The following is a 27,158-nucleotide window of genomic DNA, read 5'->3' as shown; positions in this document are numbered from 1 at the left end:
AAATTTTAACCAAAGGGGCACCCCGAGAGAAGAGAGCCCTCGAGATCAAATCGACCAACCGCGCGCGCGCGCACTGTAAAAGGCAAAACAGAAATGATCCACCGACGTTTTGACACACCGAGCGGCGGTGGGGACAGTGGCACGAAACTCCCGCAACCAAAGCGGCTCTTGTAGGCCGTGGCCGTCATTTCCTTTGACGAAGAAATCCAGCTTCAGTAACAAACAAACAAAAACACAGTAAAACCAATCATTCAATGATGGATTTTTCCTGTTGTTAAGTGTGGTTTTTGTGTTACCACTGTTTTTCGTTCTTCCTTTTTTGCCTTCTCCTCTTCCAGGTTGCCATGAAAAACAGGACGCGCGCGCGCATACGTTTGATGCGGTGTTGGGTTCCTGTGCACCGCCAAAATACCGTTGCATGGTCGGGGAATGGTGAACACGCCACAGTACCAGCCAAGTACCGCGCTGCGATCGATGATTACACTTTCGAATGCTAATCAGCCGCCGTTTTCGAGCGGTGCAGTACACTGTGTGGCACTGTTGGCTGTCCTTTTTTCCTGTTGTTGTGGTTGCGCGAAATCATAAATTGAATTCCACTGCAATCAATCTGTGCCAGAGAGCGCGCGCACTGGTGGACAATGCAAACATACTTTCCTGCCCAGCCAAACCTTTTTCTCGCGTTAAATCCCACGCGGGAGGGAGCGAAGTGGAGTGGGCTGGAAAGTGTCGCGAAAAAAGGGCATCCCGTACTGGGCAAACGGCAAGATTAATGGCAAACGCGCGGGCACACCATTGAAACACGGCAAGGATGCAACAGTTGCAGCCGTTGCAAGGGACTGCAGCTCGTGGAAGAATCGGGAGGACGCGTTGTGTGATTTTCTTCGAAAGAAACCCCGTTCATTGATGACAAACACAGGGCACAGAGAGAGAGTGAGAGAGAGGGCGGGTTTTTATAGCAAAAGAGTGTATCCAAGTGGAAGTGGCCCTGCGCGATAAGTGGGCTTAAGGTCGACGCAAAAAAGGACACCCAACGTAGGCAGTAACGAGAAGGAAGATCACCGAAAATTGATCATCGCGAACTGTGGCACAATGTGGCGCAAAGGGGGTGGGTACGAAGCAGCAGCAGGAGCAGCCCTTCTCCAGCATGGAATCAACAATGAGGCGGCACACGGTTTTATATTCGTCGCAAACAAACGCAGGACGACAACAATAACCAGCGAGAAGAGGAGCAGAGAAGCAGGAAAAAAGGGAACAAAAAAACAGGAAAAATCACACACACACACACACACAGCCTCCCCCTTAGAGCATCATCAGTTCGTACTGATTCAAATGAATTTATGCAGTATAAATATTGAATGACCTCTCCCTATCTTGCGCTCGGGAGTGACCAAACGAAGGCTCGGCAAATGGGCAAACAACAAGCTTAAAAGTTGGCGCATTGTGCCGAGGTTCGTTCGGGTGCTACGGCCACAGACCATCATCGAGGCTGCTCCCCACAGTCCCCCGCGTTTTGTGTGGTTGCTCCTTTTGCTCCATTTCCGGCCCACAGCCCCATAACGAATGCAGATCTCTCTCTCTCTCGCCGGGGCCCTGTTTTTGGGCAAACGTTCGGGGGGGGGGGGGGGGGGGGGGGGAAGAAAACGATGGGGCTTGCTGGTGGTTGCTCTTGGTTGACAAAAAGGGCCGAAAAGAACAAACAAACATGCACATATAAACCAACCGAGACCAACCAGTGCAAACGAAAAACACAACAAAAAGAAAAACCGAAGCGAAATACGTAAGAAACAACACGTTCGAGATCAACACAGAGCACGGGAAATAATCTGCAAACAAAAGCACCAGCGTGAAGGGAAGTGGGGGCAAAAGGGGGAAAAGCCGAATCGAACCGCAAATGAAAGGACGCATTGAAAGAGCGCTCCGGAAGGACGAGAAGTTGTTAACATTTAACGGAATCGCGATGGTAACAAAAACAAAACAAAACTACCTTCGAACTCCTCCACTCGCTGCACCGCGTTGCCATTTGGCCAAGATTTTTGGTCATACGATGGGTGCGATAAAATATTTTCCAACACTCCTCGTTCCTTTGTGCGACACAGGCGCACACGCTGCAAGCAATTTCGCACTAGAAAATGGGCTGAAAAACCACTGACTGTTGACGCACGAAACCGCCGCATAGCTCTTCGGAGAGTTGGCGCCAATTCCCTCCTAAACTAGCATCATCATCGATTAGGTGGCGTGTGAAACGTGAATTCTTCACCCGCACAGCCCGCTAACTATGTGTGTGCGTGTGTGTGTGTGGCATGGAATTGGCGTTTTTACACTGCTCGGTAGAGAAGAACCGGGCTACAATTTAATCAAAGGGCGCCTAGCAGAAACGATCACGGTGCACCACAAAATGCCGATCGAAGATCGTACGATCGTTGGGTGGTGAATACAATGGTCCATAATTTTACACCCCCCGCACCCGCTTGCCTGGGTTTCTGGTGGATTGCGATAGTTAACCGTGTGTAGGTACGATCTATTTATGTCTGAATGCTACAAGATGTTAAGCCTAGAGCAGTATGAGCTTTTCTGCAAAGGTGAATAAAACAAGTATTGGACTTTTTTTTGTCTTTGTTGCGATTTTGAAACAAAGTTGAAGTATGAACATCGACGCTGAAAATGGAAATGGAAATATATGTACAAAATTGAGATTTTTTGAATAAATTGCTAGTAGTAGAACAGCGATTTTTTTCTATTTTATATATTTGATTGTATTAGTTGAGAAATAAATTTTAAAATAGCAAAATTTGTTATTCATTTGATTATTTCATGACTAAAAATGCGCTGCAAGCGTTTCAAAGGGAATGAGATACGTTTGAATTTAAAAATTGGAATATTTTTAACGAATATGCAGACCAACAATGTACTTGTTTGTTCTTATTTCAATTGAATAGCTTCATACTTATAAATTTAACTACGGAGTGGCACATGTTTTATGAATTTCCTTATTATATCGGGCAAGTCTTTGTAGCCCTGATATCACCAATTCTTCGTTTGTAATATCTCTTCAATTGAAAAGTCTGGCCGTTGCACAAACGGAACACAAATTAACTGATCATAGCTTACGTTGGTTAACTAATTTACAATATTTTAAAGAACTGATTTAATGGCTCAAGCCATTCTGTCGCTGATCTATCGCTATCCATGTCATTGGTAAATACACTCTTCGAACGTTTTACTACGGTAACATAGATAGGAACATTTAAATGGCCTACGATGCCAGCTTCAGCTTGAGCGTTTATCTAATAGACAGTAGGTTTGTCGCATTCACTACAGATCCATTTATTTAGTTTGAGCCCTATGCCCTACTTCCCAACAATAATATGAATACAGTTGATGTACGCAAAAAAACAATTTTTCAATGTAAAGATCCGTCTTTTTTATGTATAAATATGTCTTTGTATTTTAATATTGTGTACATGCAGCTTTTGCCTTTTTTATCGCTTAGTTTTAATGAAAGAAAAGATTTGTAATGTGAGAATTGATTTTCGAATACTATTTTCGTTGCATTGCGTTGCAATCTATTCGATGCACTACATTGCAAACAGTTTTTTCATGCTTTGAACACATTCAACATTCAAAATTTGTTACGAAACAAAGCTGAAAATAATTTAGTGTTAAACTTGTTAATGTTTTTTTTCGCTGTTGCTAAAAATATTATTCTTTGTTGATGGAACTGTCTTAATTTGCTGTTATAAGGTTCGAACAATTAGTTCAAGTATTATTTCTAAATAATATAAATGTAAATGTAAAACGTCCTGTGAAATTGAACTTAACTAAAATAAAGAAACAAAGAGCTAGGAACATTGTAAACATAAAAAAGAGCTACTGCTCAAACAAAAACACGTTATCTTTCGTGTCAAGCTCGTAATATTCTAATTACACTTATTATCCACTCGTTAAAACGATGATTTATACGGAGACCTTTTTTACGATAGAGTTTGACATACCCAAACACACCCACGCATAGCTTCCTTCCAAGCAAGAGGTCTCTCTCCCTCTGTTTCTCTCGGGCAAGGTGCGTATAGCTGGCAACATAATGTTCGCCAAGTGGTGTGTGTTACGCCAACTGTATGGCGTAACTAATTGTAGTGCCACGGGTAAGGTCGAAGCACAAAGAAAACTCAATGGTGGTTAACTTCTTGCATCGTATCGTCAGTAGTTGTCAACTGAAACAACCGTGACATGCTAATGGAATGCCTGTGGTTCTGTCGTACGAGCGGTGGAACCCCCACACGAGAGTAACAAGTGGGGATTCGTTTAGATAACGAGCAACGCTTTTGTTGCTGCCCATTTCACTTCTAACCGCAACGTTCCGCCTCACTGCGTTATTCATGAGAAAGTGACCAATTTGTGTCTTGTCTTGGGACGCGGGATACGGGGATGTGGTCGTCTTCAATACTCGGGGACCGCCCCCCCCCCCCCCCCCCCCCCCTCAATATCGCCCTATAGACATTGAAAGCAAGGGATGGGAATCAATTATGGTTTTAATGTTTTAACAATTTATTGTTGCCCACCGCCGCCAACAACAACAGCTAAGCTGGCCATCTTGGTTGCGGTTTTAGCATATCGGGAAATGTGATGAAAATTATGGTTCCATTGTTATGACACGCACACGAAAGCGGAAAGGAAAAATATGAGATGACATATAATGCATGTTTGATCATAAATGTAGAGCTGATCGGTTCCAGGTGCCGTGCATTCGGTTCGGTTTCGAATCGTTTTACATTCTTTCTCCCTCATATTTGATTTATTTTCCATATCTCCCCCCATCAAGATCCTAGTGAACGTTAATCGGGTAAACCTTTAAACCCAGTTGGAAAACCCCGATCTACGAAACGATCAGTATCAAACCACACCGTGCTTCATCTCCTTTTGATCCTTTTGATCGGTTTCAATCGGCGTAAAGAGAGAGTAGTGATCATTATTACGCTCACGATGCCCGCAGCGCAAACGGACCTCTCCTTGGGCCACAGTATATCATAATCATTACGATCACACAGCATCATTATTAGCATGCGCGTTTCCCATCCCCCGCTTTATTGCCCCCCCTCAAACTGTATGTGCGTGTGCGTGTATGTGCAAGCGATGAGCCTTTAGTTTTGTTTTTGGCTGCGACGAAAATATATTGCAAAGCAATCGCGATAGCGCGATGATGAATGGCTGCGAGTTTGCAATCAGCGATCGCTTGCACACCCCATAATGAACATCATTGTAGGAACAATTAGCACACGGGCGCAAGGACGAAGCAGGATCCGCCGCTGCGAATAACAGTTTTGGAAGGAAAAAACAAAGAAAAGAAACAGAAGACTCAAAGCGACGAACCTCTCACCTGCCGCAAAGGAAGGAAAGAAAGGTTCTTGCTGCTCCACTGTTGTTCCAGCCCGATTCCATGTGAAAAATTCCGATTATCCCCGGATGCACCGGATGCATTTCCTTGCGTCCCATGCCCGTACCCCGACCCGTCACCGCCGTAGCTTGCAACCGTAGCATATGGTGCAGATTTGTATGATTATCATTACTATCATTATTGTTATTCTCCACGTAGTTTCGCTTGCGGCGCGTCTCTCTAAATGTGTATGTGTGTGTGTGATGTTGTTGTTGATCGATTTAGCTGGCAGCGAAATGTAATACACTTTGCAGCATAAAATCCCAACCACAATGAAAAAGAAGAAGATATAGAGACGGGCAAAGGGAAATAATCGCCTGTGCAGTGTGTCTGTGCGGGGCTAAAGAACGAAATTTGTCGTGCGATTTGTGCGGACGCAAGGGGACGCCAGATTGAACGACTGGCTGGGGGGACTGGCCTTTTTTTTTTACTCCTTTTTTGATGGGCGAAAATTATGCGTCCGAAGCTGAAGCAAATAATCGCAACCGAGGGGGCCAAAGCTGCAACGGAAAATAGTTTGAACCCCATCGCACACCGAGCCCTTCATTACCGTTTTTTCGGTCGCGCGCGCGCCCTCGTCGGATGGTGCAAAATTATTACGTATTGGATTTTTATTTTCAATTTCGAGCTTTAATGATTGCTCGACCTGGCCGCGTGTGTTGTGCCTTTTCGTCCTTAATCAAAAAGGCGAGGCGAGCAAAAGTGAAGCTTTGGTGTGGCTCCAGGTAAACCAGGTAATCCCATAGTGCACCACCACCATCATCGTTCAGCATATAACTAGTGAAAGGAGAGGAGAGGGATAATAATGCAAAAAAAAGGAAAGAAAAGAACAACACATAATTGATCGCGGGCAGAAGAAACATTATTTAAATTCACCTTTAGGGCTCAATTAAATTAAACCCTCGCTCCGCGAGATTGCCGAAAAATGCTTACCTTGCCACCCTCTTTTCCCATCCATTTTCAGACCAAACCGATCATAGTAGAACCGATCGACTTCGAGGCGTTTGTGGTGAAAAACCGGACACTCATACAGAACGATCCGCAGCGAGAGCTGCTGCTTTATCCAAACGATGACGTATCGGTACGTATATAGCGGGCTGGCTGGCTCTGGCTGGCACGTAATAAATTGCACTTTATATAAATGACGCTCAATGTGTTTTGCTTCTCTTGCCTCTCTTTCCAACACCATCGCAGGAGATCCTACAGCCAAAGAAGTTCCGCACCGTGCACAGCAACATTCCCGGTCACGTGTCGCAAGCGGCCACCACCACCAGCACCAATGGGTCGAGCAAACGTAGTAACGGTGGGGCGGACTCTGCGACAAGCAGCCAAAACGGTACGCCGACCAGCAATCGATCTCAGACGTCGTCTGCGTCGTCGTCGTCATCATCGTCGGCAGGTTCCGGCGGCGGTACGGCGATCGGTGGACTGTTGCTTACCCGGCAGGCCCTGCACACGTACAACTCGCCGAACCATCTGATCCACTACAAGTACAGCAAGTACGGCGGGACGTGTTACGATCTGCCACGGTAAGGCGCCTTTTTCGACGTGTTTGTGTGCAACAAAAATAATCCCGAAATTTCTCTCACACCAAAATGTCAATCTAATCTAAGCAAGCTTTATTTTTATGTTAAATTCCAACGTTTCATATTCTCGTTGCTAATTGTTTCGGTTCGCTTTATTTCGATTGAAAAATCCCACCCCACCCCCATGGATCTCACACTCGCCCACAGAATATCACCCTCGGAGGAGCTGCGGGAGGAGGTGTACGAGGTGGACACGGATCCGGACCGGCTGGACGAGCAGATGACCCGCTCCCAGGCGGACACGATCGCGAAGCAGGGCTACCTGTTCAAGGGCCCGGACACCAACTCCGACCGCATGTTTGCCCACATCGGGTCGAAGTCGTTCAAGAAGCGGTACTGCTACCTGCGCCAGGAGATCGACGGCACGTACATACTCGAGCTGCACAAGGACGAGAAGCAGGCGGAGGCGAAGGCCACGATCGTGATGGACTTCTGCACCGAGGTGGTGCCGAACCCGAAGAAGGGCCGGTTCTGCTTCGAGCTGCGGATGAAGATGAACGAGGGCCAGCACGGCAAGTCGGTGACGCTGGCGGCGGACGACGAGGCGGAGATGGAGGACTGGCTGCGCAAAATCTCGTCCGTGCTGCAGCAGAACAAGCTGCAGGAGGACAAGCGGGTCGCGTCGCTGGAACGGGCGGCGGCACCGCTAGCCACCGCGAACGCCAACACCGCCACGCTGCCGGCCAGCCCGTGCAGCACGATGCAGTACGGCACGCTGAAGGGGCTGGAGCAGAGCATGAACCCGCAGCTGAATCGGTACGCGCGCGAAACGGACCAATCGATCGCGCAGGCCCGGCGGGACAGCCGGAAGCGGCTGTTCGGCGGGCAGCAGCTGCTCTACCTGCAGTCGGGCGGCACTGTCGGCGGTGGTGGTGGGAGAGGCGGTGGGGCGGTACCGTCGGTACTGGCAGGGGGAGCGGCGAGTGCGGCCGCACTGAGCCGGTCGGAAGCGTTCATCGAACCGTACCGGGAGCAGTTCGGGCAGCGCATTCTGATCAAGTGCGACTCGCTACGGTTCCGGCTGCTGGGCCCGATCGATGGGGTGAATGGACCGCCGGTGCCGGATTCGGATGCGCCGCTCTGTCAGGTAGGTCACTGCGGGGAATTACACTACCGAAGTGTTAAGTTTTATTTAGACCAATCCTATTATTTAATTCACATTTTACCAGCGTTCACGCTGATTTAAAATACTAGTTGGGTGACATTTGATGATTTATGTTTTGCCTAAGGCACAACACACATTTTTGCGTATGGTGGGATTGGTGAGCTCTGGTATTGAAACACATCCGGTCTTGCAGCCGGTTCTTTCTTGTACGACGGGAGTATATTCTTACAAACGTTTAGAATACTTAAATCATACTATTTCCATTGGATGCCAAAATCATCATTATTATTATCATTATCATCTATTTTCATTAACACTTTGAGTGCCAGACCATTTTTGTTTGTGTATCCCTGGGGGCCAAACACTTTCTATTTACATTTTGGATGGCGATCATATATGATAGCCATGGCCACAAGGGAAGTGTAATTGAATATTAACTAACTAAAAGATAATGAACATAATGATTTTTAATACAATTTTGGTTGATTTCTTGTTGTGTTTTCATTGTTTTGCTTTGATTTGATCATTGAATCGTCAAAACAACAATTAAATGTTATGCATAGCTTTGTTCTCAACAAGATGCTTAATTGAAAAGCGATCATGTAAACAACGTATTTAGATAATATTTTAAATAATATCTGCTGGATATTAGACGTTTTGAAAGCTCGCATTATACATAAAATATATGTGGCTATGATAATTTGCATTTATATTGTCGATTTTTTGACAATCTATGGATATCAATACATTATTCTATACCAGGGGTCTCCAAACTACGGCCCGCGGGCCGCATGCTGCCCTCGAGAGCCTATAATGCGGCCCGCAGTGATGTTGCAAAGGATAATTTTTACTAAATCATGACTAAAATCAAGTTACTATAAAAAAATGCTGAATTTTAAAATATTCATTAAGTATTTTCATATGAAAACGAGAATTAAACGTTCTCATTACCAAAACTAACGTCAAAAAGGCCATGGCACTCAACAACATTATTTACGAAGCAATACGGCCCGCGAATTGAAAAGTTTGGAGACCCCTGTTCTATACATAGGAAAAAAACAAAAAATTTGCAAAAAATCGTATACATTACAAAGTAATGTTTATCATTTTGTTCATCTTTTTGCAAAATTCCATGGTAATGCGCCCAATCTGTTACAACATAATATGATTTAAAGTCAGTTTTACCTGGCTACCAAACGAATGGATTTCTTAGCTAAACCACTAAAAAATTTGCATGACAAAATAAGATTTATTTAACCCTGTATACCACCTAAGTTATATATTTTGAAACAAAAATCGAACAAATAACCTACCAAACCTTAAAAATTCACATACAATTTCGTTCAGACGATAAATGGAACTCATATATCAAATCGTAACACATTCCACTTGTTTGATGAATCCTAAAACCTCTTAATGTTAAATCCAAGTTCGTTATGAGATTGACGTCATGCGAGATTCATTTTTAGAATCCAATAGACGATTCAATTCGGCATTAACCTATGCAAATATTAAGCGTTGCGCATGTTTTTCTTATTAAGTTGAATTACGAAGACCCTAGCATGACATACAACACGAATCTTATTACCATTTTCGGACGTCATATCTGCTATGACGTCATATCTGCGACCAGTCGGACGTCATTTTCGGACGTCATATCTGCTACCAGTAATGTATCTCAAACCCGCAAATAATTCTAATACGTTTAATTTATTTTCAAGTACACGGTACATTAAAATTCCATCATTTACACGTCCTGTAGTCTCTCTTAACTGTAAAAGACGGCACACGGGCCCCAGGGCTGGAACGATGCATGAGCGAGGAAGGGAAAGTGGGAAAGCGCTTCCAGAAGGAAGTTGCGCGGGAGATTGAGAATAAGAAGAAGGGGATGGTGGTTGTAATGCTATCTGCAGCGTGATATTACATTTCCACAATACACATAATACACGGCACTGCACAGCACAAACGCGCCCCCTCTGCCTGCCGCACTCTAATCGTCCGTCGTTACGTGAATCACAGCGTTCGGGTGAATCTTGAGCTCCAGCAGCGTTTTCGAAGTGTCCAGCACAGCCAGATCCGACTTGATGGCCTGGCAGAAGAATCGCACATCGACCGTCGCGTCCGTGGGGCGGCAGTGTTGCTCGTACTTCTGCCGCAGCTTCGCGATCGCTTGCTCGAGCGTGCGGGAACTTCGGAAGAACAGTCGCTCCGTCACGTTGCCCGGCATTTTCAGCAGGATGCGCGTTTTCTGATCCGGCGCCAGGCTTGATTCCGAATCGGAACTGAGCACCGGCGCAGCCGGTTCGTCGTCGAGCGTCGGAAGACTTCGGTCATCCTTTTCCCAGGGATGTTGTGCCGGTTCTTCGTCGCTGCACTTGGTTGACGGCGCGTTTGTGCTCTTTGCTTGTTCCGTTGCCGGTGCTTCCTTCTGTTTGTGAGGCGAGGCGGGTGCTGACGAGCCCGCTTTCGGAACGTCGGCGGCGAGTTTGTTGCTGCTGCTGCTGCCGGTTGGCCGGGGTGGCCGGTCGTTTTCCTCACTGTCACTTTCACTGTCCGTAATCTCCTGAAAGTCATCCTCATCGTCATCGATAACCGTAACCCAGCGGTTTCTGCTCGATCCGGCGGCTGTGCTGCTGGTTGACGACTGCTGTGCTTTGCTGCTGCTGCTGCTGCTGCTACTTCCCTGACCGCTACTGCTGGCCCCGTACTGGGTGACACTCTTGCCCGATCCACCACCGTTCGAAGACGTGGAGGGACCGCCGCCGCCCATGCCGAGCTGGTACGCCCGGTTCAGATTAATCTCCTTGCCGTGGGGCGATTTGTTCTCCACCAGAAAGGTTTTGAGCGTTTCGAGAAATCGCGCCGGCGACAGATCGTTACCGGACAGATTCCGTACCTCCTCGCCTGTTCGCGGGTCAATCATGCCAATGTATGGCTCGGAACGGACCTTGTAAAACGTCTTAAACTTGGCCCCGTCCGTCGTTTTGTTCGACTGCTGCCAAAACACCAGATGATGGCGCATGAATTCCTTCAGCCGTGCGTCCGACCACAGATCGCGGTTCAGCGTTTGGCAGCTGAAGTTCAGATCGTCCTGCAAGTTCACCAGCAGCCACCGGTCGACCGAATTGCCGTGCCGCTGTGCCTGGTCGAATCCACCGGAGAACAGTATATCGAACGGTGGCATGAAGAGGGCCTCGAGCCGGGTCACCTTCTTCGCCGACGGGCCCTGGTCTTGCTGCATCAGCATCTGCTCCTGGATGCGGCCCTCCAGCTCAAAGTTGCGGAACGGCACCTCGGTAATGATGGCCGCCCGTCGCTTCCCGATCCGGGCACGGTTCATTTCGATCTGTGGCAGCAGTATCTCCGTCTTGCGCGGGATCGGAGCGCGAACGTTGTCATCGTCGTCGTGCACGAGGGCCGCCCGGCCGCTCGGTGCGGACGACGGTCCCGAGCCACTGTCGTCGTCGTCGATTACGACGGCCGGTTCCGGGTTCAGGATGCCTTCGGGATTCTCGTAGAACGCGTTGATCGCTCCCTCCAGGTTGCCATTGTACGCGGTCAGCAGGTTGGTCGCTTGGTCCTCCTTTAGGCCGGTTATTTCAACCAGCGCTTTCACGTTCTCTTTGCTAGCCATCTAAAATGAGCTGTAAGAAGATCAGGTTCAAGAGTCTGACGCTAATTGAATTCGTTTTCAAAGTGGGAAATATACTGCTTACCGCTTGTTCGGCATCCAAAGTAGAGAGCTCTCGTTCACCCGGTACAGCTTCTGGTATGGGGCTGAGCTGGGCTGCTGTGATTTATTCGTATTTCTATGCTGTGTTCACGATAAAACTGTCCGGCGATAAAACACTGCAGATTTATACCATTTTGCTGTGATAGAAGGGAAAACACATCACACTATTTCGGACACAACCGGACAAAGCACCACGATGGATGCTCCGCGATTTTACCGACGGCAAATCAGTCCCACACGCACACACTGCCCTAGCGCACGATGACCGAATGGTTTCCACCCACGGCCATACTCGCTCAACCTGCGGCAATACAGCACTTTCCGCGTTCAAAACAATTGCCAAACGGAAAATGCACACTGCCACCACCACCGTTCTACACACTTTGCTGATGAGTTTTCCACTTTATTTTTGGCGTGAAACAAACCGACTCCGACATCGTCAGGGAAAAAAGTGGCAAAAAATGACGGCAGCATGACAGCTAGAAGAACGCGCGCGCCATTCGAGTGCCGCTACTCGACTGCTCGACTGTCACCGATGTGCCGTGCTCTTTCGGCGGCTGCGCTCTCTTTCACACTGGCTTTACCGTCTGACTATGGATCAAAATGTATCGCTTGCGGACAAAATAGCTGTTTGGATTTTAAACGATTCATTTCGTTGGATTGTTTTTTAGGGATTTGGTTTTATCTTTGCTACAGCTTATTCAACTAGTATATTTATTAATTGAATATGTTATGGCAGAGATAAAACCGTAAAGTAGTTGAACTCATATATTTTTCAAGAATATTTTCAAAAATGGAAGGATCCTGAAATGTGATTTATTGGATATCTTTGTTTAACTAAAATAAACTTTAAAAATATAATTTATGTAAACGAATGAAGTTTGTTCATGATATAGCTGAACAAAATATATTTTATAACACATCAAAATTGCTCAAATAGTTTTTTTTCCAAACAAAAATCAAACACTTCAAAAAAGTTGTATAACCTAACTAACAGGACAAAAAAAAAGATGAAGTTATGAATAAATTTTATAAAATTGATAGGGGAAGGTAGGTAAAGACGGTCACTGCGGGTTAGATAGAAACTTCTCATAAATGCATGGAAAAGGTAATTATTCAAAAATTCAACAATGCAGCATCCAAACTTAAAGTAAAACAACACATTTGAGAACATAATATATGCAAATTGACGAACATAACTAGTTTTCAATCTACTGCGGATCTAATTTAACTACGGATCCGCATTAGTTTAGGATCTTGCTCTGTAACTTGTATTGTTTATATTTTCGGAAGTTTTATGTCTTGAATAAGTTGTCGTGATTATTAAGCAAAAAACTGGCGACAGAACGGGAATGAAACCAATAAAAAAACATTATTTTCTAGTGGTTTAAACATCCTGACACCAAAGCAGGAAAGACGGACACTCTGTCGTAAGGGAAGATGGACACTGAATTTATTGATTTATTTTACTTTTTATATCAATTTGTGATGAATAGATTTAATCAAATACCCTAAATAAGGGTGTTTAGAAGATATCAACCATCCATATATTAACAAGCGGAGTAATTTCATAAAGGGATTTCTTTAGATTTTACATTTTTGCAAACAAAAAAACGATTGATCAAGTTCTGCTTCATTAGTAACGCTAGCCACCAACAGAGGGCAACAGTGGTGATCACGACACGATCAATTTGAATATGACTCTGACCTCGGTTCTATATAAAACATGCTATGGTTTAAATTTAGTTAAAATAATAATTAATTTTAATAACAGATTTAGTTTATTTATGTTTCCTGTCCCCTTTTAAAACAAAATAAATATCTATTTTTACAGATCGAACCATACCTCACCAGCGTGGCGCTGTACGATGCCCGAGCCGGCCGAAAGTTGAGCGAAAATTTCTACTTCGATCTCAACAAAGAGCACGTGCACGAACTGCTGACCGGCAGTTGCAAAGCCGAGCGGCCCGTCTGTGCCTCCCCGAACGCGGCCAACAAAGCGCACCACAATGGCAACGGCACGCTGAAACCGGGCCGCACCAAATGTGACACGCACAGTGACGAGCTGCACTCGGCGGCGGTCACCAAAGAGTGGCTGGCCCGTGCGAGGCAAGCCATTTTCAACGTGACCGTACCGCACGCGGACATCTTTATCGTGGTGCGGATCGACAAGATACTGCAGGGTGCCATCAATCCGTCGGTCGAGCCGTACCTGAAGACGACCAAAGACCCGAAGGTGCTGTGCAAGCTGCAGAAGACGATCAAGCAGTACGCGCAAAAGTGTGGCCACTATCGGATGCCGTTCGCGTGGGCCGCCCGGCCACTGTTTCAGCTGTACAGCAACGATCTGGACACGTCGTACGAGTTCCCGGCCATCTACCGGCAGGAGGGCGCGAAGCTGAAGGACGAGGAGCTGCTGAAGCTGCTGGCCGAGTACAGGAAGCCGGACAAGTTCAGCAAACTGACTGTGATACCGGGCTCCTTGAAGATTTACATTGAAGCACTGAACGAACTGCCCAACAGTAAGTTTTTGGGGTAGGTTTTCTGTAAGGATACAGTTTAATGATTTATTTTTCTCCCTTTGCAGACTGCCTTACAAACAGTTTGGTACCGTTAAATCCGTTCCCCATTCCACCCGTCGCGGATCCGACCGTCGAGGTGACGGAATTTGCCAACAGCTCCGAGCAACACCTCCATCCCTTCGTACACTTTGTGAACCATCTGTTTGTGTATCCGCTGCATTTGAACTACGACAGTCAGAAGCATTTCTCCCGAGCCCGTAATTTGGCTGTGATCGTGGAGCTTCGCGACAGCGATACGGCCGAAGCCAAATCGATTGAGGTGAGCATTGTTTGCTGCGCTCGTTGATGATAATTTTAACAATTTTCCTTTTTTCCCTCAGTGTATCTACGGACGACCCGGGCAGGAGCAGCTGGTCTCGCAAATGTCTTGCCCGGTGCTGCACCACAACACCAGCCCGACCTGGTACGAGGAGATCAAGCTGCGCCTTCCGCTCAACATTACGCCCCAGCATCATTTGCTGTTTTCCTTCTTCCACGTGTCGTGCAATATTGCGAAAAAGAAAGACCTCACCACTACCAGCACCGAGCAGGCGGTCGGGTTCGCTTGGGTGCCCCTGCTGGCGAAAGGGAAAATCAACGTCGAGGAACAGTGTCTGCCGGTGGCGACCACCCTGCCAGTGGGCTATTTGTCGATCCAGCCGCTCGGTTTGGGCAGAGGGGTAAGTTGTCACTTTCCGCCTGCAAAAGCGCATACAAAACCAGCGACTCGAGCATTTTAGTCTGCATGATAGTCTTTTGATGATGCTAACACATACTAATAACGTTACGATTCGTCTATCGGCGAGTCGTATCCGCAAGGACTCTCCCTTTAACATTGGTAGAAAAATCTAACCTTTTTTCCATGTGTATGTTCTCTCCCTCTCTCTCTCTCTCTTTTCTGTGGTTTGTGTATTTATTGTAAAAAAAACAACAACCTCCCACACTCCCAAATATTGCCCGTCCATCCGCTACAAACCATTCCCCATTCGTTTAGCAGAACGCCGGTCCGGATGTGCAGTGGATCGACAACCAGCGGCCCATCTTCACCGTCAGCCTGCGGCTCGACTCGACCGTGCTGACCACCGACCAGCACCTGCACAATCTCTTCCTGCACGCGGAACGCTTGCTGGAGCACACGAAAACGATCGCCCCGCCGGACACGACGGAAACGTGCAAGATCCTGAAGGCGGCCCACGCGATACAGATCGGTTCGCTGATCACGTTTTTGCCCACCATACTGAACCAGCTGTTTGCGCTGCTCGTGGCGACCGGCAGCGAGGAGGTGGGCCTGAACATCATACGCCTGCTGGTCAATCTCTTTCACATGGTGGCGGAGGACGCGAAGCGCAAGGAGCTGCTCAGTGCGTACGTGAAGTACGTGTACCGCATCGACAGCCAGCCGGCGGGCGGGAGCTCGCCGACCGCGCAGCAAAACACCGTCCATGGGGAGCTGTGTCGGCATCTGCTCACGCTGCTCCACCCGAACAATACGGACTTTTTGGTGGTGAACAAGTTTCTGAAGTTTTCCGGCATCTTTTTCGAGGTGATTGTGAAGAGCATGGCGCAGTATCTGCTGTCGACCGGGCGCATCAAGATGCAGCGGAACGAGCGGTTTCCGAAAGAGTTTTGCAGCCGCATCGAGGCACTGTTTCAGGTGCTGGTGCCGTACATCAACTCCCGCCACAAGGACCTGCCGATGGAGACGGAGCAGCTCAACCAGAGCTTGTCCGTGTTTGTGAAGCGCTGCCTCTCGTTCATGGACCGCGGGTTCGTGTTTCGGTTGATACGGGTGTATATGGACCGGTGGGGACCGGGTGATTCGCGCATCCTGCACGAGTACAAGTTTAGCTTCCTGCGGGAGGTGTGTTCACACGAGCACTACGTACCGCTGAACCTGCCCTTCATGCTAACGCCCAACAATCGGGCGCCGGATCTGCTGCAACAGTTCTGCCTGTCGGAGGAGTACTGTCGGCAACACTTCCTGGTGGGCATTTTGCTGCAGGAGGTGAAGAGTTCACTGAACGAGGTGAACCACATTCGACGGCTGGGGCTGGTTACGCTGAAGGAGCTGCTTGCCAAGCACGATCTGGACGATCGCTACCAGAACAAGGGCCAGCAGAGCCGGCTGGCGATGCTGTACGTGCCCTGGCTGGGGATTGTGCTGGAGAACCTTAACCGCATATCGGACGGGACCGATCGGAAGGGCAAACACCATGACCCGGTCGGTGCCAACCGTATGTCGTGCAGCAGTAGCTACGTATTCGCGCGCGACTCGCTGCCCACGCTGCCCACGACGGCGACACCGTCCGCCGTGGCCTCCCAAACCAGCACACCAAAGTCCCGCTCGAACCGGGTGACGATGTTTATCGAGTACACGAGCCCGATCCGCTCGTCGCTGCATCTGAAGGATACGAGCTTTCTGGCGGCCATCGCCGGACAGGGACAGGCGTCCGCCGCCCTGTCCAATGGGCACTCGAGCAGCTCGCTCAACTCGGAGTGCTCCACGCTGTCGCAGGACGGTACGGTGGTGATACGGAACCAGTTCAACGACTCGTCGTACGCCAACTCGGCCCGCCCGAGCCACGCCCGGTCGGTGAGCGTGACGCAGCCCACCATCATCCAGCGGACGGACAAGTTTTCCGTGACGGAAACCAAAGATCTGCTCGTCAGCTTCCTGTTCGTGGTGAAGCATCTGGCGCCGGAGCACATGATCGCCTGGTGGCACAACTGCACCGAAAGCGAGACGGTACAGTTCTTTACCGTGCTCGATCTGTGCCTGCTGTACTTCCGGTACGTGGGCAAAAAGCACGTCCAGGTGCCGGCGGACGGGGGGCGCGATGCGAAGAGTAGCAAGGCGGCGAAAGCGAGCACCTTGCCGGCGCGGGTTCTGCCGCCCAGCGCAACGAACGGCGGCGAGGCCGGGTTCGAGTCGGGCACGCTGAACCACACGGCAAACCGGGAAAATCTGGTCGAGGAAACGTGGCGCCTCAAGCAGGCCCTGTACGAGTCGAACCTGGCGACGGAGATCGGGCTGATCGTGCTGGACTGCATTGGGCTGTACTCGGTCCAGTTCCGCGAGTCGATGCTCGACGGCACGGTGCTGCCGAAGATTGCGCGCGTCTATCTGCGCTTCCTGCAGCTCGGCCAGTCGGAGTCGCTCTCCAAGCACGTGTTTGCGGCGCTGCGCGCCTTCATCAACAACTTCTCGCAGGCCCTGTTCAAGGGTACGGCCGTGCTGTGCGGCCAGCTGGTGTACGAGCTGCTCAAGTGCTGCGACAGCCGGCTGGCCAGCCTGCGGCAGGAGGCGTGCGCCGTGTTGTATCTGCTGATGCGCAGCAACTTTGAGTTTAGCGGCCGGAAGGGGCTGACGCGCGTCCATCTGCAGGTGATCATTTCCGTGTCGCAGATGATCGGCAACGTGATCGGGCTGAACAATGCGCGCTTCCAGGAGTCGCTGTCCACGATCAACAACTACGCGAGCAGCGACAAGGCGATGAAGGGTACGGGCTTCCCGATGGAGGTGAAGGATTTGACGCGCCGCGTGCGTACCGTGCTGATGGCTACGGCACAGATGCAGGCGCACCACATGGACCCGGAACGGTTGCTGGAGCTGCAGCACTCGCTCGCCAACTCGTACGCTTCCACGCCCGAGCTGCGCCAAACGTGGCTGACGACGATGGCCAACAACCATCTGCAGAATGGAAACATCTCCGAGGCGGCCTGCTGCTACCTGCACATTGCCGCGCTCGTGTCGGAGTATCTCAAGCTGAAGGGTTGCTGCCCGGTGGCGCTTGGGGCGGAATCGTTCGGGCGTATCTCGCGCAACATTCCGCGGGATGAGAAGGGCCTGAAGCTGGACAGTGGCACGCAGGACTCGCAGTACACGGAACAGTTTCTGCTGGAGCGGTTGAAGGAGTGTGCCGACTATTTGGATCGGGCCGAGCGGCTCGAGTGTCTCGGGGAGCTGTACCGGTTGATCCTGCCGATACTGGAATCGCGGCGGGATTATCCGGGGCTGACGCAGTGCTACGAGCATCTGGCGCAGGCGTACACACGGGTGATCGAGTTCAACAAGTCGGGCAAGCGTTTGTTGGGTCGGTTCTACCGTGTGATCTTCTTCAGTCAGGTAAGGGAGTGCGCTGGTGTAATGGTTCGAATTATTTTATATCAGCGGTTAATTTTCTCGCAATTTTAGCTTTATTTTGAGGAGGAAAACGCTGTGGAGTACATTTACAAGGAGCCAAAGGTGACGTCGCTGAGCGAAATTTCCGAACGATTGGACAAGCAGTACAGGGACAAGTTTGGGGCGGATAATGTTAAGATATTGAAAGACTCGGCACCTGTAAGTATAGCACGCATTAGAAGTAACAATGAACATATCCGTAATAGCTTGATGATCATTGCTGATACTCAATGAAAGTGCGTCATGACATGCCGGAAACGTCATGCGATTGCTTGAGTCAAACACGATACTCGGACTGACATGCTGAGCTTAATGTCGGCGCAAGCATAATCATGACATTTTCTTGTTGTGATCAGAGCTGTTAAATTCCACTATTCCAGTCACCAACATTCATGACTAAAACGAAGCTCACGTACTCAACTGAGATGATCAGAGGTGAGACTCAAACAGTTGATGGACGAATCACATGCTTGATGACATTTTGTTCAGCATCCAACACTTGGTAATAATCACGGTGATAATCACGACATTCTTGGAATATATTTGGCGGAACACAAGTAACAAAATGAGCATTATTTCTCGTTCGGTCTGCTTTGATTGTCTGTCGGGTCAAACAGAGCGAGAAAGTATGCTCATTTTGTTTCATGGAATCACTTGCAAGCACCGCATATCTCTCATAACTATCGTGATGATCACCGGCTGAAAATGTCGCAACCAAGTGACTGACCAAGAGTAACCTGCATAAAATGTCATCAAGCATGTGATGGTTGCAACAACTGTATGAGTCTCACCTCTGATCATCACAGTAGAGCTCGTGACGCTGACATAATTTTGTTTCAGCCGGAATTTGTCATGGACTGATCACAGTAAAAAAGTCATGACAATGTGACTGACCACTCAATGGTCGCAAAAATATCACGAAGCATGTATTGGCCACACCAATCGTTTTGAGTGACAAACCTCTGGTTATCACAATTGAGTACGTGACGCTGACATAGATAATGTTTCAGTCAGATTTTTTTCTATGACATTGACAGTGACATCTTGCAGCACTGTGTGTAACAGTCACTGGAAGGTAAATTGATTAATAATTCTCCCTCCATATCACAGGTTGATCAGTCGACACTGGATCCAAAGATTGCCTACATTCAGGTGACGCACGTAACGCCCTACTTCTGCAAGGACGAGCTGGAAATGAGACCGACGGAATTCGAGCAAAACCATGACGTGGACACGTTCATGTACGAAACACCGTTCACACCGTCCGGCGCCGCCCACGGCACTGTAGAGGATCAGTGGAAACGAAGAACGATCTTGACGAGTAAGCAAAACGGCACTTAATCCCGAACCCCGAACGGCATTTAATACAAATTCCCATTCCACTGCAGCTCTACACAGCTTTCCGTACGTGTTGAAGCGTATCCCGGTGCGCGATCGGCAATCGCTCGAGCTCAGCCCCATCGAGGTAGCGATCGACGAGATGCAGACGAAGGTGGCCGAGCTGGAGGAGATCGTAATGGGTCCGATCGATCTGAAGAAGCTGCAGCTACGGCTGCAGGGCAGTGTGGCGGTGACGGTAAACGCTGGCCCGCTTGCGTACGCGTCCGCCTTTCTCGACCCGGCCAAAGTTAGCACCAAAAAGTACCCACTGGACAAGGTGGAAGATCTGAAGGAAGTGTTCCGGTGCGCATTCTCAACAATCATAGTCCAATTTCGAGTCACTTTCATTGTTTCTTTTTTATTGTATTACAGCGATTTTATAAAAATCTGCTACACGGTCCTGCAAATCAACGCCAACCTTATCTCGTCCGATCAGCGCGAGTACCACAACGCGCTGAAGGAGAACTACGAAAACCTCTGCTCGGCGTTGAGCGATCTGCTGGGCGAGATCGTGTACCCGCTGGACGATGGGAATAATAACGCGCACCGGCACAGCTTGGCCCTGTTCAGTGCGATCAGCGGTGCACCAACGAACTCCAGCACTGCCTAAGTCCCGTCGGTCGGTGGAAATTGGTTTCAGTAGCATTGAGCGTTTAAAGGGATGCACAAAAATTTCGATCAAATTAAATACTCCGAACCCCGAACGGGTGGGTTTGAGGAATAGACAACAATATAGGGATAGAACACACATACACACACACACACGTACCACAAGGCATAGATGAATCCACTGACACAATGTTGCTCACGCTCACGCTGGTTCCCGCCAGCAGCGAGCACAGCGCATTGCCACAAAGCTATGAGTAAGTTTACTCGGTACGATTCGCCGAAATTCTACCAAGTAGAGGTCAATTTTTATCCACGTTTAAACTAAAGTCAAAAGTAATACTCTCATTGCGCTGGGTTTTATTTTTTACCCCGTATGTAGATCGTGTTGTTTCGTAAAGTATATTTAAAAAAAACAGGCTTTACACCGTCGTTGGTTTCGATTGAATATTTTAAACTAATACTAATAATGTATGAGATATTGTTCATACTATAGCATTCAAAACTTCTCAAAAGCTCACCGCCTAGCGGGGTCAATGTTTCTCGACATTACTTCTAAATTGTAAACAGTTTATCCACAAAAAAAACAACAACAACACTACAATTGTTTCGTTCAAAACGAATCTCAACCGTATCTGAAGCGCACATCACGAAGCAGTAAACAAAAACATAGATAACACGCCCGCCACATCACGTTTTTTTGGGAACGACAAAGTATCATGATTAAGATAAAAAACAAAGAAAACAAACATATAAACACTAATTAAAGGCATTCAAATCTTTAGGGAGAAAATGCGCCTCAAACAATCGATCGCCCGCGCACCTGCTCGATCGATCCCGTTTGATGGGCCATTTTCAAATTGGAACTTACCTCGCATAACTTAGTTTCAGTTTTTGTGGTCCTATTTGTGTGCTTTGTGTGGGGCAGCCAACGAACAACACGAATCGAAAGATCATATTGGAACGCGCTCTGGCAAACCTCTTACCAAACGCTGTCGCTGTACATATATATATACATATATATTTTGCGTTGTGTAAGTGAAGTAGAGTTTTATTGTTATTGTTGTTGTCGTCCTGAATTATTGTAAGCTTGCATGTGTTTGTGTGAAGACCGTACAAAAAGAAAAACAAGCAATCCCGCGTTGCGCTCTCTATCTCCGTAAGGTGTGGGATTTGTAATATACCCAGCCTGCATCACGCGCAAAGCTTTCTTGTGTGTATGTATGTATGATATGTAATGATTTTCCTGTACGTTTAAGATTTTGTTAATTATTGTTACCCTTTTTGGTAAGATTGTGCTTACACACATACGCAAGCCATACAGCCATTATACTGTAGAGAAGAAGAAAGGAAAAAAAACGGATACATATTAACTATCCCTTTTGAAGGTAACAGCTCGCTCAGATGAAAATCCCGTATAACAAAATGTTTCCTCTCCTGTACTGTGTGTAGAGCGGTAGTTCACTAAAAAACCCCCGTACGCAAAGACTGCCAATACTAATCGGAAAACTACTCAAACGACTCAATTTTATCGAATCTTACACGTGTTTTTACTAAACCGTTTTTGCACCAATTTTAAACCATCTTACTATCATCCTGTTCGTCTCTATACAAACTTAAATAGAAAAACAAAACAAAACAATAACGCATCTACGCAAACAATACAGTGTCACAAGGAAACACTTTTGTTCTTTAATTTAAGTAGATAGTTTATAATGGTAGCGAAAGTGAAGCTGCTGCGTGTGCCCTCAGGCACAACGTTGGCTTCAGCCCCCCACAAAACAGTAAGGTAAAACACCATAGTAAGCAGCTGTCCGGATGGCCAAATCACCAAATCACCGACAGAGGGAGACGGCGTAAGGTGGAAATGCCAATTGTGACACTATTATAGTTTACAGACCGAAAGGAGAAAGTTAAGACACTTATTTAAGGTGTGTACTTTTGGGTAGTGAGTTCTAGGATTGATAGGTTTAACAGATCTTTTAATATTGTTTTAATTTCTTTTATAAGCGCAAATGCAAGAAACTGTAAACAAAAATTGTAGCAAATTGAAACGAGTACGAGTGTACGATTGTGGAGCAAGCAGAAGCAGAAGCTTATTTATGAAACATTAGTTCGAAAATAACCAACACAACAGCTGCTTCCCATTACTGTGAGTATGTAAGACGTTCGTTTACTACTTCTATTCCAATTTAAACCACCGCCCAATTAGAATCTGCAGGACTGCACTCTATTCCAATTCTCTTCTATTCCAATTAAACCACCACCCAATTAGAATCTACAGGACTGCACTAGTCAGAACCAGCTTCGCGCTCCTTCTCATCCGCTTTGTACGAAAATAATCGTCTATGTTTATGTGTGAATATTTAAACGCTATTGCGCATAACGATTTCTGTTTTCCGTTGAAGGCCGTTTGCCAGCGGCTAGCTTTGCACTTATGAATATTTCCAACAAAAAAAACCAAGAGCTCTATATCGTATGGCATTGTATTGTATTAATAGGCTTTGTTGTTAAACATTCTATACGCTGCCATAAAGGCACTGTCTCTGTGTTTTAAGCATCAAGCATCTTCTCAGTGGACCACACGTGTAGTGCGCACAAATTGGCGTGCGCAAAATGTGATTAGCAGGCGCGCCCGGTGTTTGACCGCGCGCGCTCTATCTGTATCGTTGTTATGTGTTACGTGTGTCGCTGTTTTGTTGCCTCCCGAACACAAGTGTGTGTGTATTTGTCCATTTATAAACTATCGTTTATTGAGGGGAGGGAGAGAAGGATAAAATCACAAGCTATTTGAAACGTACAACATGGGGCGGAGACGTTCATTTATGGCCCCCTGTAACAAATAACAAACGATCAAACGATCAAAAGCAAAACACCGTGACGCTGGAACAGGAATTACTCAGACGCTAGAAATTAAGTAGGTCATATTGAAAGACGGGAATGAGAATAGAATGCGCGAAATATTGTGTAACAGCAAACAGCAAATTATACACAAACACTTTTCACAAAATAGTGATAATAATAGTCAAAACCAGCAAAAAATGTATGAAATTCAACGTCATAACGTAGCCGGTGGTTGCGTATACAATTCAAATTCAAGAAGCAGCAACACCTTCCCCCTTGCACTCGCGTTACCGCACAGAGGGTGGCTTTAAATCAAATAAACAATAGTAGGATCATTATTCCTGGATTACATTAGCGGTTCCGGGTTTGTCCCTGGTTTTAATGTTTGATAGAGCAAAACATCCGATTCGCCTAAAGATAGCTTAATTTATTTACGTTGAGATGAGCACACAGGTAGCCTAACATCCGGCCGGAAGTGCTCTCCGCCGGTGGGTGCTTCCCATATCCAACAAAACCCCCATTACGAAAATGAGTGCCGTGCGTAACGCGCCAAGAGACTGCGTATCTCACCGTATGTGTTAGTGCATGTTCCCCCTTCCCCTTTTCACCGCCTGCTCTTCTTCGACCCGCAATCGATCGATGTAAAATTATTCGTCCGCAACGTAGTTGCGTCCTGGATTCCGGGGGGCGGAAGGTTTGTTACCACAACAACGCACACACAGGCACACGGTTCCGCTAGCGGTTTGCATGTGTGGGGTTTAGTGAGACTTGTGTGTATTGTGCGCTTGTTAGTGTTTACGGGTAACCGCAGTAACGCAGCACATGCTGGTATGGGTGAGGGTATCCTTTCGAGCCTTGTTTTTTATGCCCACACTCACACACAACTGTACTGATTTGTGAGTTCTATAAAATGTTGAGAATGTGTACGTACACGCGTACCAATACCTACAGACGTATTGGTGAGATGTGTTGGAAAATGCGTCCATCCTTTCGAGCTGCCATTTTCCTCGCACACATACTGTGTGTGTGTGTGTGGATGTGAGTTGCCATTGGCAGACTGTTTTCCCTGCTCGGCCGGAGCGGGTGCGGAGAGGAAAGGATATGGTTTTGGTGAGAGAGAGAGCGAGAGCGAGAGCGAGAGCGAGTTTGTTTTTGTTCTCTCGCGCATCCCTGTAAAATAGCACCACTTTCGTCGTTGTCAAAAGTCCTTTAACCTTTGAATGTTTTTATTTACGCACGTGGAGTAGAGTAATATTAAAAGGGATTTCAATGTTCACGCTTCTTACTATACTTAATTTCATAATTAACAAGACAAATTGCAAATTTTTTAATAGTAATGATGATTGAAAAAACTCTAAATTATACTAAATTATACTAAATAAAGCTATTGACTCCAGCATTCCGTTTTAAGTTGAGGCATATAGGGTTTCCCACGATTTATTGGTAGGTTCCCATATTTTTTGGTGCGTTCCCACGATTTTTTGGCCGTTTCCCAGAATTTGTTGGTCCAATTGTATTGATATCCAATCGGAAAATACAAATAAATTATGGGAACGAACCAAAAATCTATGGGATACGATCAAAAAATCAAGGGAACGCACCAAAAAATCAAGGAAACTGACCAATAAATCGTGGGAAACCCTGTAATGAAGTACAAAAAAGTAAATAAAAAAAGTGTAAAAAAGTATAAAAGTATCAGGAGTCAATTTATTGCGAAAGAATAATGCTTAAACACATATTAAATATGACATAATATCCTTAGTTTTTGGAACAAATTTTACCCTTCTCTTTGAAGGGTTAAAAAAACAGAGGACGCCCTCCGAAAAGCAGCAGAGCGCACCAACACAAACGGTGGCAACTTTTCGGGCCCTCGCGACGTCCCGATTTTTTGCGCCGGCGCCCAATACACCTGCCACCGATCGATCGGCGGGAGAGAGTGTGTTTGCGGAAAATTGGCTCTCGTTCCCAATATCCACTCCCGGGCGTACACACACACATACGGAACATGTCCTGGAGAGCAATACGCAATGCAAATCTCGGAACAGTGCCGTTCTTTTCTTACGCCAGCTTTTCTCTCGCTCCCTCTCTCTCACTCTCGCACACACGGTCCTTTGGCGGCGGAGCAGAGTTTTCTTCAGAAACCGGGAGCGAGAGAGAGAGAGATGGAGTGCCTACTTGGATTGCGTATTTGTGTGTGGCCTGTGGCCACCGGGAAGGCTTTCCACCAGCGGGCAGGCAAAGGCACGGCTCAGTCAGAACGAGAGTGTCTGGTCGGTCGGATTTTCTTTCGGTGAACCCGCTCCGGTCCGGTCGCTCTTAGACGGTAACAGTGACGGTAGAAGTGGTGTTACAAACAGGCACTTGTCTGTGTTTCTGTGTGTGTGTGTGAGGAGGGTGGTTGTGCAGCAGAAGAGTGGGTGTGGATGTGGTGTGGGCCCTCTCACCCCCAGGGGAGTGCAGTGTATGGAAACAATAGATAGTTGTTCGATTGTTTTGCTCACTGATTGTTACTGTTAAGAAAGGGTGAACCTCTCCCCACCACCAGTGGGTTAAAAAGTGAAGGTACGAGCGTTTTTGGATACTATTTTTCCCGTCACAGGAATGATGGGTGTGGGAGAAGTGGGCTAAAGTTGAGTCCACCCATTGTGACATACGATGGAAAAATTATCACTGAAATAAATAAAACAAAATTTCAATATAAAAGCAGTGTAGCATGCAGTAAACAGCAAGAAGTAATTAAGTTATTAAATGTGTTTAAGTTTAAATGAAAAATGTCTTGATTTTGGTGCATTTCGCAATAGCGCAAACAAGCGTAAGAGAGAGAGAGAGAGAGCGAGCGAGAACTTGTGACAACGGTGAAAAACGGTGTGAAAAACTCATCAGTCCGGTACTGCAAGGGTGTGATAGAGACAAAAGGAGACCACCCATTCTTTCACCGTATCCCAGAGTGTCCGTAGGTTGCCTGGTTGGAAAAAGGCTCCTGCTTCGCTCTTCAAACAACGTTTCCCATTGAATTCCTGTAGGAAAACTTTCCCCCAAAAACTGGAACAAAAGGATAATGAATCTTTTCTGTTTTGATAGTCTATTTTTGGTGTTAAGAGTTGATGTTCCATTCTTTGTATGTGCTGGAAAAGTAAAGCTATTGTATTTCTTGCAAATGAATTCCATAGAAATGTCAACCTAAATCTCAAAAAAGTCCTTTTATTTTCATCACTTTTTTCTGCTGTGCTTTCTTACAAGAAAGCTGCATTTTGGGAAATCCAGGACACAATTGGAGACCCAAACTTGTCCTACACCTCCTTGTGTCATTCTTAGTGAGTGGGAAAATTCGCGCTCACCTATGTGTGTGTGTGTGTGTGAGTTCCCCGTTGTGAACGGGTACTAGACGTCCTGAGAGGGACCTAAATTGGGTATAAAAACGTTCGTAACATGCTCTCTCCAACCTCATCTTGCCGTCTTATTAGGACATCTCTACCGTCTCTTCTGAAATATCCTTAGTGTGTATGTGAGTGTGTAGGTGAGTGTGTAATATAAAAAAATGTGAATGAAAGACAACAAGACCTAAGGCATTGAAGAAGCCCAAAACACAGCGAGAAGTACGTTACATTGGAGTTCTTATAAGCAGTTCGAGAAATATCTTCATGATACATAAAGTTGTGAACTAAAAGTTTCTTAACATGTGTGCAATTTTTTGAAACCAAAGTGTACAGTTAATTACAATACATTCTA

General features: G+C 47.0%; 3 protein-coding genes across 10 annotated transcripts in view; 2 read left to right on the top strand and 1 right to left on the bottom strand.

Moving 5' to 3' along the window:
* The window catches only part of LOC4578347 (dedicator of cytokinesis protein 9), a 91,374-nt gene extending 67,591 nt beyond the window's left edge, over window positions 1-23,783 (top strand). For 4 of the 6 annotated variants that reach the window (XM_061662038.1, XM_061662039.1, XM_061662040.1 and 1 more), the window contains exons 3-12: window positions 6,396-6,512; window positions 6,626-6,960; window positions 7,165-8,104; window positions 13,690-14,377; window positions 14,443-14,696; window positions 14,758-15,096; window positions 15,411-18,542; window positions 18,612-18,758; window positions 19,710-19,920; window positions 19,988-23,783. In XM_061662038.1, coding sequence (XP_061518022.1) covers window positions 6,396-6,512; window positions 6,626-6,960; window positions 7,165-8,104; window positions 13,690-14,377; window positions 14,443-14,696; window positions 14,758-15,096; window positions 15,411-18,542; window positions 18,612-18,758; window positions 19,710-19,920; window positions 19,988-20,589 — 6,765 coding nt within the window. In that variant the 3' untranslated portion in view covers window positions 20,590-23,783. The remainder of the gene's footprint in view (window positions 1-6,395; window positions 6,513-6,625; window positions 6,961-7,164; window positions 8,105-13,689; window positions 14,378-14,442; window positions 14,697-14,757; window positions 15,097-15,410; window positions 18,543-18,611; window positions 18,759-19,709; window positions 19,921-19,987) is intronic. The other 2 variants (XM_061662041.1, XM_061662042.1) reach the window with 2 other exon arrangements.
* LOC5668415 (UBX domain-containing protein 7) lies at window positions 9,814-12,370 on the bottom strand. Its single transcript, XM_061657870.1, has 2 exons — window positions 11,839-12,370; window positions 9,814-11,766 (listed from the first exon to the last, which is right to left on the bottom strand). Exon 2 carries the CDS (start codon window positions 11,754-11,756, stop codon window positions 10,113-10,115), a length of 1,644 nt encoding a protein of 547 aa, XP_061513854.1. The 5' UTR covers window positions 11,757-11,766; window positions 11,839-12,370; the 3' UTR covers window positions 9,814-10,112.
* Window positions 23,784-25,662: 1,879 nt separating the features above from the next.
* Window positions 25,663-27,158, top strand: part of LOC1277436 (myb-like protein I) — a 70,814-nt gene continuing 69,318 nt past the window's right edge. Inside the window, exon 1 of one of the 3 annotated variants that reach the window (XM_061662047.1) lies at window positions 25,663-25,991. The gene's annotated coding sequence lies outside the window, so the exon portion shown is untranslated. Of the gene's footprint in view, window positions 25,992-26,094; window positions 26,162-26,950; window positions 27,026-27,158 lie in introns of those variants that run through there. The other 2 variants (XM_061662048.1, XM_061662049.1) reach the window with 2 other exon arrangements.

This window comes from Anopheles gambiae, chromosome 3, assembly GCF_943734735.2.
Source record: "Anopheles gambiae chromosome 3, idAnoGambNW_F1_1, whole genome shotgun sequence".
Lineage (NCBI taxonomy): Eukaryota > Metazoa > Arthropoda > Insecta > Diptera > Culicidae > Anopheles > Anopheles gambiae.
Note: the sequence above shows the minus strand (reverse complement) of the source record. Positions and strands in the feature narration are given on the sequence as shown.

Coding starts and splice junctions, on each gene's coding strand:
- LOC5668415 (XM_061657870.1), bottom strand. CDS start 11,756: ATGGCTAGCAAAGAGAACGTGAAAGCGCTGGTTGAAATAACCGGCCTA.